Here is a 16,219-nt window from a genome sequence, read left to right on the forward strand (position 1 = left end):
AATTAGTTTTGGGGTCCCAAGCTTTTACTATGACTCAAAGGCATTTACAATGTGGATTTCAGTACAGACTATAAACAGTGGTAATGTTAACATATCTAAAACATATCTCTCTTTGTAAACTTAAAAAAAAATCTTGTAAGCCTCGGAAATTGACTTGGATCCATCTTCCACAGGTCAAATTGACTCCAGATAAGTACTGTCAATCAACAGCTTGTTTTCCCACCTGCCTTTTCCTGACGGTGGGATCTCCACCACCTCTCCCTGGTCTTGGGACTCCCCTCCCACAATTACCAGAACCTAAAAAAATTTCCCCTAAACTCTTTAATATTACCTTCTGTCCCTAATATACATCTGTTTAAGCAAATTTCCAATCAATTAAAAACTGCACACTGTTCCAGCTGCTGCCTGCACATCCCTAGACCCAGATGGTCCTGCAGAGCATAGACAATGAGTGAAACAGCATGTTCTTCTTGGACTTGGCCAACATTCCACCTTTTTGGGTCCTCAAAGATGCCCCAATATCAACAGTAAGTAGTCATAGATAATCATGTCACCCTTAGCATTCATTGTTATCAACAAAAAGGTTGGGATGTTAAGTTTCACACTCAAGACAAACAGCTGAGGTGCCTACTTAATCAAAGCAAACCTGCCCACCTTGGAGACCAGGTTCTCCAAGCATCCCTCAGTCTCTACCTGATATAGGGTCTGGCTTGCATGCCCTTCCCCAAGAGGTACTTGTTTATATAATCCAGATATTTTGGTTGCCTTCTCTTTTTGGACCTTTGGCTTCCTAACTGCTGCCCCTTGTTCCCCTCTCCTCTTTCTCTTTTCTCTCTTCCCCTCCCCCTCTTACACATGGCCCAGTTTAGTCTGGTTATTACCAATTTGGACACTTCCAGATATCCCTGCATTTGATTATGCTCTCCCACACATTTACAATAAACTTTCTCTTCTACCATGCCTAGGAACAGTGATGTCCTTTCCTTCCTTTTATATTTTTTCTTTCATTCATTGAACATAGCTCAATTTTTTATAATTAGATTTTGAAAGTCAACCTGTTGATAGAAAGCAAACTATGAATGTAATATATTTATATCTATACTGAATTTAAATTCTAGCTACCCAAGATTACAGTATTTTCTAAAGTCTTCCTTTAGTAAAGTAACCAAAAGAGCTACTTTGTGGGTAAAAAGGGAAAGTTTATTCCACATTGCCACAGCTGTCTCTCAAGGAAGCAAAGAGAAGTGACAGGAAAGACTTCCAGGGTTAAATGGAGCCAGAGAAAAGGGGCTTATGAGCTGGGGTGGGGTGCTGAGGGAGCCCAGAGGATACCTTTCACCTTGACAAGTTAATAGCCACCATAATTATATGTTAATGGAAGAGCAACTGGTCCCTCTTGCCAGAGATAAGGAGAATGACTCCCATTTTTTTCAGAAAAAAAAAAAAGAACTTTCTAAAAGCCCCTGAGGGAATGGTGGCTTTTGTCTCAATGACTGACCTTGGGAAAAGGAATTTCTTGAGGGACTAGACATTCCAACTTTTTGTTGATGATAAATGGGTGATATCGTCTCTTTTTTAGTTACTTCCTGCTGAGAATAGGGCTTCTTCCTCATGGCCCAGGAAGGCTGGAATATTGGTCAAGAGGCAGGGAAGGTAGGTGTTCAGTTGGAACATTCAGCTCACTTCAGCATAGTCTGAGAAGCCCTATTCCTGTCTCTCCAAACCCCACCTGCTCAGAAAGTCTCCAAAGAGAGGAAAGGCACCAAACATCCCAGTTCTACATTCTTGGCAGCTACTGCTGTTTCCTCCCCTGAAGTTGCCCCCCTTCAAATCCTCACCAAAGCACTCAGTTTTTACCATACAAGGTCACAAACAAACCCAGCTTGTGGTGGAAACATCATCACCCCTTGCCACAACTTATATAATCTCCCTGCTCTAGTTTGGGCATGTGGATTCTCTGGCCTGGATCTCTGGGACTGGAGAACCTTATGACATAGTACACCAGGACCCTGAGGGTATCCCACGAGTGCAGGAAAATATGCTGGCACACTGGGTAGATGCAGTGGCAGGCTAGCAGGCAACCCACTCCAGGTGGACGTGGCGGCAGGTAGACATTCACAACCCAGATGCTACATCTGCATGGAAATGTTTTATTATAATAGAGAGATAGAGAGAAGATAGGAAAGTGGGAGAGAAGAGAGAGAGAGAAAAGAAAGAGAGGTTGAGGGATATAAACCTCATGGGAGTGGAGAGAGGGAGAGGGAGAGAGAGAGACAGAGACAGAGAGACGAGAGAGACAGAGACAGAGACGAATGGGCAGGATTTTTCCCTAAGAAGAGGCTTCTATGTCAAAATGCAGGGTAGCCCCAAGGGGTGGGATTTCAAGAGGGCATGTCAGAATATTAACATTCCTCCATTTTGATTATTTTTTTTTAAAGGTGAGTTATGGAAGCAAGTGGAAAACAAGGGTGCTGAGTTCTTGAGGCTTCTTCAAACTGACAAGGGGCAAAGTGGGGAGGGGGGACCTGGGTGTCATGCAAGGCAAAAGATCTCAGGAACATTCCTTGAGGGAGCTGAGAAAGTGACAGAGCTGGGTAGAAAGAGGAAGGTGATGTAGCTGGGCGGAGAGAGGAAGTAAGATGGCGGGCACAGATGGATATATAAGGCATGAGTATACAAGAAGTTGCTCTCTCTTGGGCTAAGGATTTCCTAGCGGTAAGAACTTGTGGCTTGCTTGTTCTATTCCTCTGATCTTTCAGCACTCACCCCAATATCTAGCTCTGGGTGTTTTATTAAAAAAAGCTTTTAAGATTCATGTTACCACCTGAGAACAAAGGAAAGGCAACAAAAAGCCAAGTTCTGCATTTTTGGCAGCTACTGCAACATTATTCCCTGAAGTTGTCAGCTGCTCAAGGGCCTGCCTAAGTGCTCAGCTTTTGACTCTACTTTGGTACAAACCCAGCCTGGGTCAAACATTGTCAGTCCCTGCTGGGGGATGTCTTTCTGTACACTATGAATATATGTTGTTCCCATTGGTTAATAAATAAGCTGCTTTGGCCTATGGCAAGGCAGCTTAGAGGAAGGCAGGAAATCCAAGGAAAGAGACAGGGAAAGAAGAAAGACAGAGGCAGAGAGACATGAGCCTGCTACTGAAGGAGCAATAACATTTCAGCAGACAGGTAACACCATGGCCATGTGGCACCATATAAATTTACAGAAATGGATTAATTTCAGATAAAAGAGCTAGCTGGCAAGTAGGTAAAGCCATGGGCCATACAGCTTGTAAACAATATAAGCTTCTGTGTGTTTACTTAGGTCTGAGTGGCTGCAGGACCATGGGTGAGAGAAATTTGTCTGGACCACGGGGGGGTTGGGTGGGACCCAAGCAACTTCTGGCTATGAGTCATCCCTTGTGTACAACCTAAAAATTCTCCCTGCCTTCTTTTGGTGGTGCAACTCCTCAGTCCAAAATCTCTGTGATTCAAAGACCCAAACGAACATTGCATTTTTCAAATATACCTGTTGTTCTACTTCTTCCGTTTGGCTTGATCTGGCTTACTGTGTCAGTAGAGAAACTTACTATTGTGGTGGGGGCAGAAAATCTGTTAGTTTCACTTTGGAGGAAACTGTGGTACAACACATAGTATTGATGATGTTTGACTTAATCTTTGTAGATTAACTATAGTCAACTTTTAAAAAACATATATCCTTCTTCATTAAAATGCCCTGAACAAATTCAAAAAACTCAGGAAGCAAAAGATAAATTAATTTTTTGAACTTTAAACTTTTTATTAAGAAAATTTTTATTCATTCCACATACCAACCATAGATATCTACTCATCCCTCATCCCACTCTCCCCAAGCCTTCCCCCAGCCCACCCTCCTAACCCCTCCTCTATAAAGATATGGCCTCCCAAGGGGATTCAGCAATGCCCACACATTCATCTGAGGCAGGTACAAGGCCCTCCCCCTGAATTAAGGCTGTGCAAGGTATCCCACCATAGTCAATGGGCTCCAAAAAGCCAGTTCATGCACCAGGGATAGATCTTATTCCCACTGTCAGGTGCCCCTCAAATAGACCAAGTGTCTTGCACATGCAGAGGGCCCAGTCCAGTCCCATGCAGGCTCCACAGCTGTTGGTCCAAAGTTCATGAGTTCCCATTAGCTTGGTTTGGTTGTATCTGTAAGTTTCTCCATTATGGTCTTGATGCCCCTTGCTCATAGAATCACTCTTCCCTCTCTTCAACTGGACTTCTGGATCTCATGCTTGGCCATGGCTCTCTGCATCTGTTTCCATCCGTTAGTGGATGAAGGCTCTATGATGACAGTTAGGGCATTTACCAATCTGATCACTGGGGTAAGCCAGTTCAGGCAGCACCTCCACCACTACTAGTATTCTAAGCTGGAGACATCCTGGAAATTTCCCTCACACCAGGTTTCTCGTTTTCTCCATGATGTCTCCCTCTATCAAGGTATCTCCCTCATTGCTCTCCCACTCCTCCCCTGTTCCAGCTCTACCATCCCATTCCCTATACTCCCATCCCCCATCCCCTACCCTCTATCCCCCCCTTCACCCCCAGTTTACTCAGGAGATCTCATCTATTTCCCCTTTCCAGAGTGATCCATGCATCCCTCTTAGGATCCTCCTTGTTACCTAGCTTCTCTGGAGCTGTGGATTATAGTCTGGTTATCCTTTGTTTTACATCTAGTCTCCACTTATGAGTGAGTACATATCAGGTTTGTCTTTCTGAGTCTGGGTTACCTCACTCATGATGATATTTTCTAGTTCCATCCATTTGCTTGCAAATTTCATGATGTCATTGTTTTTTACTGCTGAGTAGTGCTCTATTGTGTATATGTGCCACATTTTCTTAATCTCTTCTTTGGTTGAGAGGCATCTAGGTTGTTTCCAGGTACTAGCTATTACAAATAATGCTACTATGAATATAGTTGAGCTTGTGTACTTGTGGTATGATTGAGCATCCCTTGGGTATATGTCCAAGAGTGGTATAGTTAGGTCTTGAGGTAGATTGATTTCCAATTTTCTGAGAAACTGCCATTCTTATTTTCAAAGTGGCTGTATAAGTTTGCATTCCCACCAACAGTGGAGTGTTCTTCTTGCTCCATATCCTCTCCAACATAAGAGGTCACCAATGTTTTTGATCTCAGCCATTCTGACAGGAGTAAGATGGTATCTCAGTGTCATTTTGATTTGCATTTCCCTGATGACTAAGGATATTGAGCAATTTCTTAAATGTCTTTCAACCATTTGAGATGCCTCTGTCGATAATTCTTTTTGATTCTGTAGCCCATTTTTTAATTGGATTGTTTGGTATTTTGATGTCTAATTTCTTGAGTTCTTCATATATTTGGAGATCAGCCCTCTGTCACATGTGGGGTTGGTGAAGATCTTTTCCCATTCTGTAGGCTGTCATTTTGCCTTATTTACTATATCCTTTGCCTTATAGAAACTTCTAAGTTTCAGGAGGTCCCATTTATTAATTCTTGCTCTCAATGTCTGTGCTACTGGTGTTATATTTAAGAAGTAGTCTTCGGTGCCAGTGCATTCAAGGCTACTTCCTGCTTTCTCTTCTATCACATTCAGTGCAATTAGATTTTTTTTTTTTTTTTTTTTTTTTTTTTTTTTTTTTTTTTGGTTTTTCGAGACAGGGTTTCTCTGTGTAGCTTTGCGCCTTTCCTGGAACTCACTTGGTAGCCCAGGCTGGCCTCGAACTCACAAAGATCCGCCTGCCTCTGCCTCCCGAGTGCTGGGATTAAAGGCGTGCGCCACCAACGCCCGGCCTCAGTGCAATTAGATTTATGTTGAGGTCTTTGATCCACTTGGACTTGGGTTTTGTGCGTGTAAATAGATATGGATTTTTTATAATCTTCTACATGTTGACATCCAGTTATACCAGCACCATTTGTTGACAATATTTTTTTTCCATTGTATGATCTTGAATTCTTTGTCAAAAATTAGGTATTCATTGGTGTGCAGATTAACGTCAGGGTCTTCAATTTGATTCCATTGGTCCACATGTCAGATTTTCTGTCAATATCAAGCTGTTTTTACTATAGCTCTATAGTAGAGCTTGAGGTCAGGGATCATGATACCTCCAGAGGTTGCTTTATTGTATATGATTGTTTTTGGCTATCCTGAGTTTTTTGTTTTTCCCCATGAAGTTTACTATTGTTCTTTCAAGGTCTGTGAAGAATTGTGTTGGAATTTTCATGGGCCTCAGTTTGATCACTATAAATGTGTATGTGTGCCATATTTCAAAAAACAATTATCAACTTTCCTTCATTACTGATGTCAGGGACAAGGACAGAATCTCTAGTTAGTGGAAAAATACAGACCCCCATAAGACGGGGAACTAGATCATTTTACAGTCAGGTTGCCTAGCAACAGGACATTGAGTCAGAGCCCTTGACCCTTTCACCCTGTAAACATCCTATACAAACATCCTGTTAGCTTGCCCCACCTTATGCAGATGACAGTTTCTTGCTCCTCCCTACCCTGCGGAACTATATAAACCTTTGTGGAAGAGAAATAAAGTGGCACCTTGATCAGAATCCAGACTTGGTGTCTTTTCCTTTGTATCTCCTGTCCCTACATTCCCTCCTTAGGGTGGTCAAGAACCCGATGAAGCCCTGCAGGCGGGGCAACTGAAATAAAGATAAGCTTTTGGAGAACCTGCATGACTCCATTTTGAAAGCAGGAGCCATTATGCTGTATTTTTACCAATAAGTTTCTATTTACTATGAGAGTTGAGCTGCTCTCTGTTTTCTGGAACCTGAAGTTCCCCAATGATGACCTTGGTTTGTTTTTGAGAATACCAAAACCCTCCCTGACCCTTTCTGATCCCTCCCTAGTCACATTGTCACCTCATGATTTTTTTGAAGTTGTTTTGTATTTCCTTTTTGTCCCATTGTCTCCTTTCTGTAAAAATCAAGCTTGTTTCAAATTTGACTCAAATTGTGGTAGCAGTCTTATTCTCACCATTGAGATTAACCCTTTAACACTGGGAATTCTAATTTCTCTAAATTGAGTATTTGTTTCCTCCCTTTGGTTTTGTTGGTCACTTGATACATAACACAACATGAGGTTTAAGATTAGTTAGTACATATTCATGGCAAATAATTTACATTGGAGAGTAATTTTATTGAATTGTCAGAGACACTCAGCATCATAACTAATTTTCTAGTTCATGAATGTAGAACTCTCCATTTTATGAGGCTGCCCTCCTCCCTGGAGGCTCTTCCCTATATAATCCAGCCAGTTTGGTTATACATCCCTTTTGTACCTTTGCCCTCTTGGCTACTGCACCTGGATCCCCTCTCTTCATACTCCAGTCTCATCCTATCTCTGTTCACATGGCTCAGGGACATGACGACTGTAGACTCTCTCAGATGTTTCTACCTCTGGCAATGTTCTCCCTTTTATCTACAAAAAAACTTTCTCCTCAACCAAACCTAGGAGCAGTGTTGTCTTTTCCTTTCCTTTTAAACCTCATGGTGGATCCTCATGGCTGTGGTTGGAGGTGGGGGAATCTGGGAAGGAAAAGTACAGTATCCCATTAAAATAATAATTATTCTTCCTATTGCTTTAATATGCTTTATGGTGAGCATGGCACGTTCATCTCCTACTCCCTCTGAGTTCTCCTCCAACTCCTGACTCTGCCCTTCTCCTTCCCATCATCTTACTTTGGTCTCCTTGCCTATACTTCCTGCCTGGCTGCTTGCCAATCAACATTTTATTAAACCAATTCAAGTGACAATCTTTAAAGAATAGAAGAGGATTATTCCGCAGCAACTAATAAAATGGCACCTTAATAGATACAATTAGGGAATACATTTCAAGATATATATTTATGAGTTTTTAATACTTAACAAAATATTTAATAGAAACAATTCAAAGGACTAGAGTATATTTGATTTCTGAGGCCACATGAGGAAATTAAAGATAGAAAGAGACCAGAGCCTGATCTCAACAGACTGGACTGTTTATTTAAGTTGTGAAGGATGGACATTATTTCACAGGAAAAGGGTTGCCTGTGAAGGAGAAAAGCTGGTTGTGGCTCCTTATGGGGTTGGGGTAATGGAATTGCTTTTATCCACAAGGGGCTAAGGCAGTTCCACAGTTTCTTTTTCCTTGGGTTTAGGATGTAGCCATCGGCTGCCAGGGCAGTTCTGCATTCTTTCCTTGAATTTTCTGCTATAAAGGAGACAGCTGTCTCTGCAAACATTCCTTCTGGGCTGACCAACTGACTGAGCAAGATCATTTTTCAGAATCCTGTCTTCTGACCAATGTATTCTATAAAGGCAATCATGGTTGGATTAGTTATTCTTGTAAGTAGAAATAAGTAAACATCAATTTCCATACAATTTAAGTTTCACAAAAGATATTCAGAGGTTTAACAAAAGAAATAAGCATAGAATTTAAGTATAATTTAAGTGTGAGTCATAGGCAGGAGAAATGTCATGAAATCTCACATCAATTCATTTCAGTTTAATCATGTTGGGCATGAAATTTTTGTGACATAAACTGAAAATTTTGTCTATTTTCAATTTATTTAAGATTTGTTTATTTTTATATTATGTGTATGAGTGTTTGTACTTACACAACATGCATGTTTAGTGCCAGAGGTCTTGAGAAGAGAGCATTGGATACCTTAGTGATGGAGATACAGATGGTTGTGAGTCACCATGTGGGTCCTGAGAATCAAACCAAATTATCTGCAAGACCATTAAGTGCTCTTAACCATTGAGATATCTCTCCAGTTCCATATTGATTCAATTTAAATGTATAAAAATATGAAATAAAAATATAAAACAAACATGTTCACACTTGAAACTGTTTTTAGTATTTTTTCAAATGTAAATATTTTAAGCATCATAGGAATGAAAATTGAATTCACAAGAATAAATCAAGTTCTATATGTTAGCTATTTGCCCTGTCACAGGTTCCTTAAAATTGAAGGTCACAGAATGAAAATATCATTATTTTCATTAAGTGTTTACTAAACATATTTATTTATATAGGCCAATTTCTAAATTGTTATCTTGATTTCAGAAGCTCAAAAATTAAATTATTATTTTAAAAACATTATTTATCAGAGTAAAAGGTTACTTGGCACTATCCTTTTTTAAAGAAAACACAGTCACTATTCATATGGGAAGAAACAACAATTCATTAGTTGAAAGTGGTAATTCATTATTTTATTGATTTTAAGAAAAAATAACATAAAAACCTTCTACTATTTTCTACTCTTGTGGTAGGTAATCAATCAATTGAAAAAGTGAAAAAGCCAGGCATAAAGGCATACACTTTTAATCCCAGAGGCAGGCAGATCTCTGAGCTGCAGGCCAACCTGGTATACAGAACGAGAGAGAGAGAGAGAGAGAGAGAGAGAGAGAGAGAGAGAGAGAGAGAGAGAGAGAAGAAAAGAACTCTCTCAATACTTCTGTGATCCAGACATAGGGAATGTGGACTATGAGACCATTATATTCTATGCAATCCAGCAGAAATGTAGGGCAATCTAATAAAAGATAAATATAAAATTCCAAATCTAACATTTTCTCTTTGAGATTTTTAATGAAAAATGTTGCAATAATTATAGGAATATCAACCTTTTCTACCATGAACAATATTCTTGGTCTTCTTTTCTCTGTTTAGGCTAAAATTGGAAGTGAGAATTTAAGTTGGGCAGAGTGGCACATACCTTTAATCACAGTACTTGGGAGGATACAGAGTCAGGTGGATCTCTTGAGTTTGAGGCCAGCCTAGTCTATAGAGTGAGTCCAGGAGACTGGGCTGGCCTACAAAGAGAAACCCTAACTTGAAAAAAAATAAAAACAAAAAAATTAAATAAACTCAGAAAAATAAGTGAGAATTTAGTATTAATTTTATGTACAACCAAGGCAATTAGATCTAAATGCTTATAGCAGCTACACTGAACCACTGAATGGCAGCTATCAAAAAAGTCATGATGCAGAGAATGTTCAAGTGTCCCCATTAAACTCTACCTTTGGATATTTTCTCTGATAAGCAGGATTAAAAATCATATACATGCATACACATACAATAGATAGATGATAGATAGATAGATAGATAGATAGATAGATAGATAGATAGATAGATAGATAGATAGACATTTAACACCTCTGGATTTGGAGGTCCTGTAAAGACGAAACCATCTTTTCCTTTCTACTATTTATTTCACTAAATCCACAGTCTGGAAATGAAAATCATTTAGCACTCCAGCATCATTTGTCATAAAGACTAAATGTTTGACAGTGTGAGATGGTGCCAAATGCATATATCTCATATGTCTGGTACATTTTCATTTGTTACACAAAATCATTCAGTAAAATAAACTACACTAAACATTAAAAACAAACACTAAAGCCAAGGTCAACCAAATTGGTAGGGTAAATTTAGGCAAAGCATATTATCAGCTGTTCAGCTGTTCACTGTAAATGTTATGTCTGTTTTAAAAAAAATCTAAAGAAATTTTAAAATGAATGGTTAATACACAGTTCACTCATTTGAAAACCAAACAGATTTTTCAGTAACACAATTAATTGTATGTTAAAGCTTAGAGTCACTGAGAAAGATACCTTACATTCATTACTTTGCTGACTGTGTCTTTGACATCCTTATTTCTCAGACTGTAGATCAGGGGGTTTAGCATGGGGATCACCACTGTGTAAAACACAGAGGCTACTTTGACAGTGTGCCTGGAGTTCTTGGAGTTGGGCACACAGTAGAGGAAGAGGATGGTACCGTGGAAGATGGTGATGGCTGTCATGTGGGAAGCACAGGTGGAGAAGACTTTGCGGTGGCCGCTAGCTGAATGCATTTTCAGGGCAGTGACGATAATGAACAAATACGATGTAAGGATGATGAGCAGTGTGCTTATCTCGTTGAACGTGGCGACTGTGAACAGAAGTAACTGGCTGAGATGAGAGTCAGAGCAAGAGAGGGCTATCAGGGAGGACAGTTCACAGAAGAAGTGGTTGATTGTGTTGAAACCCCGGAAGTATAATTTTAAAGCAGAACAGGTGAGTGTCAAGGAGCACAACACACCCCATGCATACGACCCAAGCACTAGTAGGGCGCAGAGCCTCTGGGACATGACAACTGTGTAAAGCAGGGGGTTGCAGACAGCAACAAAGCGGTCATAGGCCATCACAGCAAACAGAATTAGTTCAGTGACGACAAATGTACAGAAGAAAAAGAATTGCATTATGCACCCTAAAAATGAAATGCTTCTGTCTTCTACAACAAGGTCCACCAGCATCTTGGGAGCAATGATGGAAGAATAGCAGAGATCCGCAAAGGAGAGGTGGCTGAGGAAGAAGTACATGGGGGTGTGCAGTTTGGGGTTGATCCTGATGATCATAATCATTCCCAGGTTCCCCACCACACTGAAGCTGTAGACTGCCAGAAACAGCAAGAAGAGGGGAACCCGCAGTTCTGGGTAATCTGAGAAGCCCAAGAGGGTGAACGTGGCCTCAGATGTTAGATTTATGTCTGTCAGGAACATGATTCCTCCTGGTGAGATCTGAAAATCAATCTTGGAAATAAAACAGGAGAATAAGTTCACACATAAAGCATGCCTAATGAACTGTCTGCATGCCTAAAGGTGAAACAAAATATATCCCTTTTGTGATTTTGAGATGTTGAAATATCAAGACAGAATAAATAGAGATTCAGAAATTAAATTATTAATATATGATGAATGATTGGATGATTCTAATTTCATATTTAAATCTAAATATGATTTAAAATCATTATTGCACAATATAGTAGTTAAGAAACTTTGATAAAAATGTGATCAAATGTGCAGCATTCAAACCTTACTGATTTCTTAAGGTCTTTCTCCTAAAGGTTAGCCAAATGAAATCATTTATTTTAATGGTTCTGAATTTCTTAATGAAACAAGGAAGTATAGAAAGTACCACCAATAACAACTACTTTGTAGTAATAATTTTGGATGCTGTGGTATCTAAACATCGCCGATGTCACTTGCAATCACAGTAAAATTAATATTATTTGTATGGACTAGGTGTCATGCCTAGCAAACTCAGTGATTACTTTTGCTTTTAATGTAAAGTAAGTTACCTTTCATGCTGCCTCTTATTGTTGTAAAGTGAAGCTTACAAAAACTTTTCAATAGAAAAAAAATGTAAGAGTCTGTTAAGGTTTTTCACTGTCAGTTAAATGGTCATTTGCCTTACAGGAAGCTTTCAGCATATGAAATGATTAAATCCAGTTCTCACAATCAATTTTCTTACTTGTTTTAATTATCTTTTAGATTATCTCTACTTGTTATATTCAACAAGTCAAAAACTATGGAAATTAGTCTACTGAGTATGATGATGGCTTCAAAACTATTCTGAATATCTACACTGAGCTAACTACACAGATTGGAAGGAAGGAAATTCTCTCATCTAGGAATAAAGCTCGCTAACAGTGACAATAGCATGTCTTTCTAATGCATTTCTTTCTTCTCCCTATAAATCACCTAGAATATTCATTCAATCCCTTCATTGCTGTGAAGAAAATGTAAGAGTCTATTGAAGTCTTTCTTCATTTTGTATTCTCGGAATGTGTACTTTATTTGTTTTGATGCAACAATTTAAATGTCTATCTGAACTACAATTTATTTTAAATCATCACATATGTAAGGAGATACACATTCCTGAAAACACTTATGGCATATCTTCTCCAAAAATGCACCTAACTTAACAAGGTATTTTCAATAGAACTTTTAAGAGTACACTTCTGGTCCTTGGATGTCCAGATGCAAATGCCTTTAGTGGCTCAAAATTTCTCCTAAGTCATATTTATTATAAAGTAGTGATAAAAAGCCATCTTGTGTTCTACATAGCTCACATGAAAAATACTACCGCTATTTTCTAAGACCTGCAGACAAACCTGTTGGTTGTAGGTGCAGTCCCTTCCTGCCTCTGTAGAGAGAGCTTATTTGAGGGAGATATTAACTCTTATTATCTCTACTACCAATTCCCCTGGCATTATAGTCAACAAATAATTAGCTGTGGTATTCTCTTGTGACTTCAGAACAAGCAATTAAAGTTAAATATTGTTTTATGATGTAATTGTTGTTTCATGGAACACTGAAGCATCTCTGAAAGTGTTTACTATGATTATTTGCATTGGTAATGCCATCTGCAATTCTATTTTCAGTTTCATAGTTCTCAATAACTATAGGCAATTAATGATTGCTGAGGGAGGGGCAGTTAGTCTCTTCCAGGAATGAGCCCTGTCTTAATTAAGTTTTTATTTCTATAAAGAGATTAAAAATACACCATGACCACAATTCTTACAAGGAAAACATTTAACTGAGGTGGCTTGCTTACAGTTTCAGAGGTTCAGTCCATTAACATCATGATGGGAAGCATGGTGGTGTGTGGGCAGATATGGTGCTAGAGCTGAGAGTACTACATCTTGCAGGCAATAGGAAGCCCACTGACTGCCACACTGAGGGAAGCTTGAGCAAAAGAAACCTCAAAGTTTGTGCCCACAGTGATACACTTTCTCCAACAAGTATACACCTTCTAATAGGGCTACTCCCTTTGAGAGGCCATTTTCTTTCAAACTACCCCATTCAACTTCCTGGCCCCCAAAAGCTTATATCCATATCATAATGCAAAAATGCATTTAGTTCAACCTCAAAATCCCCACAGTCTATTACAGTCTCAAACTTGTTTCAAAGTCCAAAGTCTGTTCTGAGATGCATGGCAATCTCTTAACTTTAATTCCCTTTAAAAGCTACATAAAAAGTCAGATCACATACTTCCAACATATAATGGCACAGGATATACATAGCCATTTCAAAATGCATAGAAGGGAGCACAGTGAGATCAAAATTAAGCTGGCAAACTCCAAACTCTGCATCAAAATGATGTTCTGCTCTTCAAACCCTTTTAACTTCATTGACTTCAACATACTTTTTTCTCTTGTGCTGGTTCTACTGACAACTAGCATCTCTCCTTGGAAGATATCCCACAACTTTGGCATCTCTAACACCTTGGTTTCTCCAAGACACAGGCTTCAACTTCACAGTTTCATGAAATGGCCTCTCTACTAGGCCACCTTTCACAGACACCCCTGACATGTTTGGCCTCAAAGGCTTTATTTCATAACTCCTTCCTTCTATCCTTAACTCCAAAGCTAGAACCACTTGGTCAAAGTTACCAAGTTCTGCAGCTTGCCTGGGGCTGAAACATGACCCCCTTATTCAGTTACATCTTTACCAGCATTATGTCTTTCAATGCCTAAGCTTGGTTGTTCTGAAACTTTCTCTGTAGACTAGGCTGGCCTCAAACTCAGAGATTTCCTGACCTCTGCCTTCCCAGTGCTGGGTTTAAAGGTGTGCTCCACCACACCTATCTCTAAGCTTTTCTACAGTTCTTTTTCACAAGTAGGAAACTTAGCTAGGTGGAATCTTACCCTGATGTCACCACTTCCTTCATTCAATGTCTTAATCTGTTTATCTCCTTGAACAAAGGATTTAGCTCCATTCTTCTTCCTGGTAATCTTTTTCTCCTCATATATTTTTACTTGCTCAGCTTGGGCCTTTTCATTATATATCATCATTAGAGTCACCATAATATCCATATGAAAGCGTTTATATGAGGCTGTTTTGAGAATTCTTCTGCCATCAGAATTCATCCAAAACTATTCATTTTAACCTCAGGCAGACTCCTTGGACAAGGACAAAAGGCAGCCACTTCCTTCACCAAAAATATCACAGAAATGATTTCTGGGCAACATACTAAAATTCTTATCTGAAACCTCTTGAGGCATTTGCTGACATTTCAAATAATTATCAGCACCATTGTCTTCCATGCTCCTACTAGTATGCCCCATTAAGAGTGTTTAAAGCACTCCACTGCTTTCCTAACCCAAAGTACCAAAGTCCATATTACTCCAAACAAAAGCATGGCCAGGCCTGTCACGGCAATACCCTATTCCTGGTACCAACTTCTGTCTTAGTTAGTTTTTTATTGCTGTGAAGGGACACAATGACCACAATAGATATAGATATAGATGTCAAAGAAAAAGAAGCCACCGATTCAAGTAAGAGTCAGGAGCATGGAAAGTGTTGAATGAAAGAAAGGGAAGAAGTTAGTTGATGTAATTATACTGCAATTAAAGTAAAGGATGTGTACTTATATATTACATGTAATTTTAAGTAAATATAAAATGTTTCTCTATTTTTAATATATTATTGGTCACACAATGGCCTTTCATTTGCATAATTGATGATCCATCCCAGATTCACTGAGCCACAATGACTCTTTACATTCCACATAACATCTCTACTAAATTCAAAATTCTTTACTAATTTTATAACATTGTTGATGTATAAACAAAGTTACAATAAATATGTGAATGCTATAATGAGAAATTATTCCCAATTTGTAAGTCCAAGTAACTTCATGTTGTTTATATAAACATGTTCAAGTTCTTAAAAGTAGTCCATAATGTTTTCTCCATGATAATTAGCTCCATTCACTTTCACTGTATATGTTTCTGCCATCTTCTGTCTATATATCCTTCTATGATGCATCTTTCAAGTTTTCCATGTATGCATACTTACAGAACATCTCATCAAACTATGTATCTTACTATTTTTTCTTATTCAAATACAAAAATTCTGTTCAGATGTGACTTTCATTTGAGATATTTCTAACTCTAAAACAAGTTCATTTTATGTGCTATTTGTATTTTTTGTGAATTGGCTATTATTTAATTATTATCCTGCAAAAAGTTTGAGGAATTTATCTGTGAATATAGTCTCATAGCTTTCTCTCCAAGTAAAATGTATATTCCATACCACTGTGAATTTCTCATATCACATATATTATTAATAATAATATCAGTATTATTAACCAGGACACATGCCTTTGTTTGCTGCATATGAAATATGTGTTGTTATTCTCAATATCAGCATAATTCTATTAGGATATTAATATATTAGGAGAAAGAATATACTCAGCAGAATAATTTCCTTAATAATGTTTATATTCGACACTATCACCCATCATGTTTTCTATGTTCCCAGGTTTTGTTTGCACAGTACAAAGCAGAAAACCTAGGGCTTTGGAGTGGGATGAAATAGTAATGAACAGAAAAATCTTATTTCAGGTATAAAAATCCAGGGCAAAATATATAAAAAGATGGAAG

At 38.6% G+C, this 16,219-nt stretch overlaps 1 protein-coding gene across 1 annotated transcript; it reads right to left on the reverse strand.

The window, feature by feature from the left end:
• Nucleotides 1–10,604: 10,604 nt before the first annotated feature.
• LOC102916023 (olfactory receptor 5D16-like) lies at nt 10,605–11,549 on the reverse strand. Its single transcript, XM_006989751.2, has one exon. It carries the CDS (start codon nt 11,547–11,549, stop codon nt 10,605–10,607), a length of 945 nt encoding a protein of 314 aa, XP_006989813.2.
• Nucleotides 11,550–16,219: the final 4,670 nt, after the last annotated feature.

The sequence above is a fragment of the Peromyscus maniculatus genome, chromosome 4 (assembly GCF_049852395.1).
Source record: "Peromyscus maniculatus bairdii isolate BWxNUB_F1_BW_parent chromosome 4, HU_Pman_BW_mat_3.1, whole genome shotgun sequence".
Lineage (NCBI taxonomy): Eukaryota > Metazoa > Chordata > Mammalia > Rodentia > Cricetidae > Peromyscus > Peromyscus maniculatus.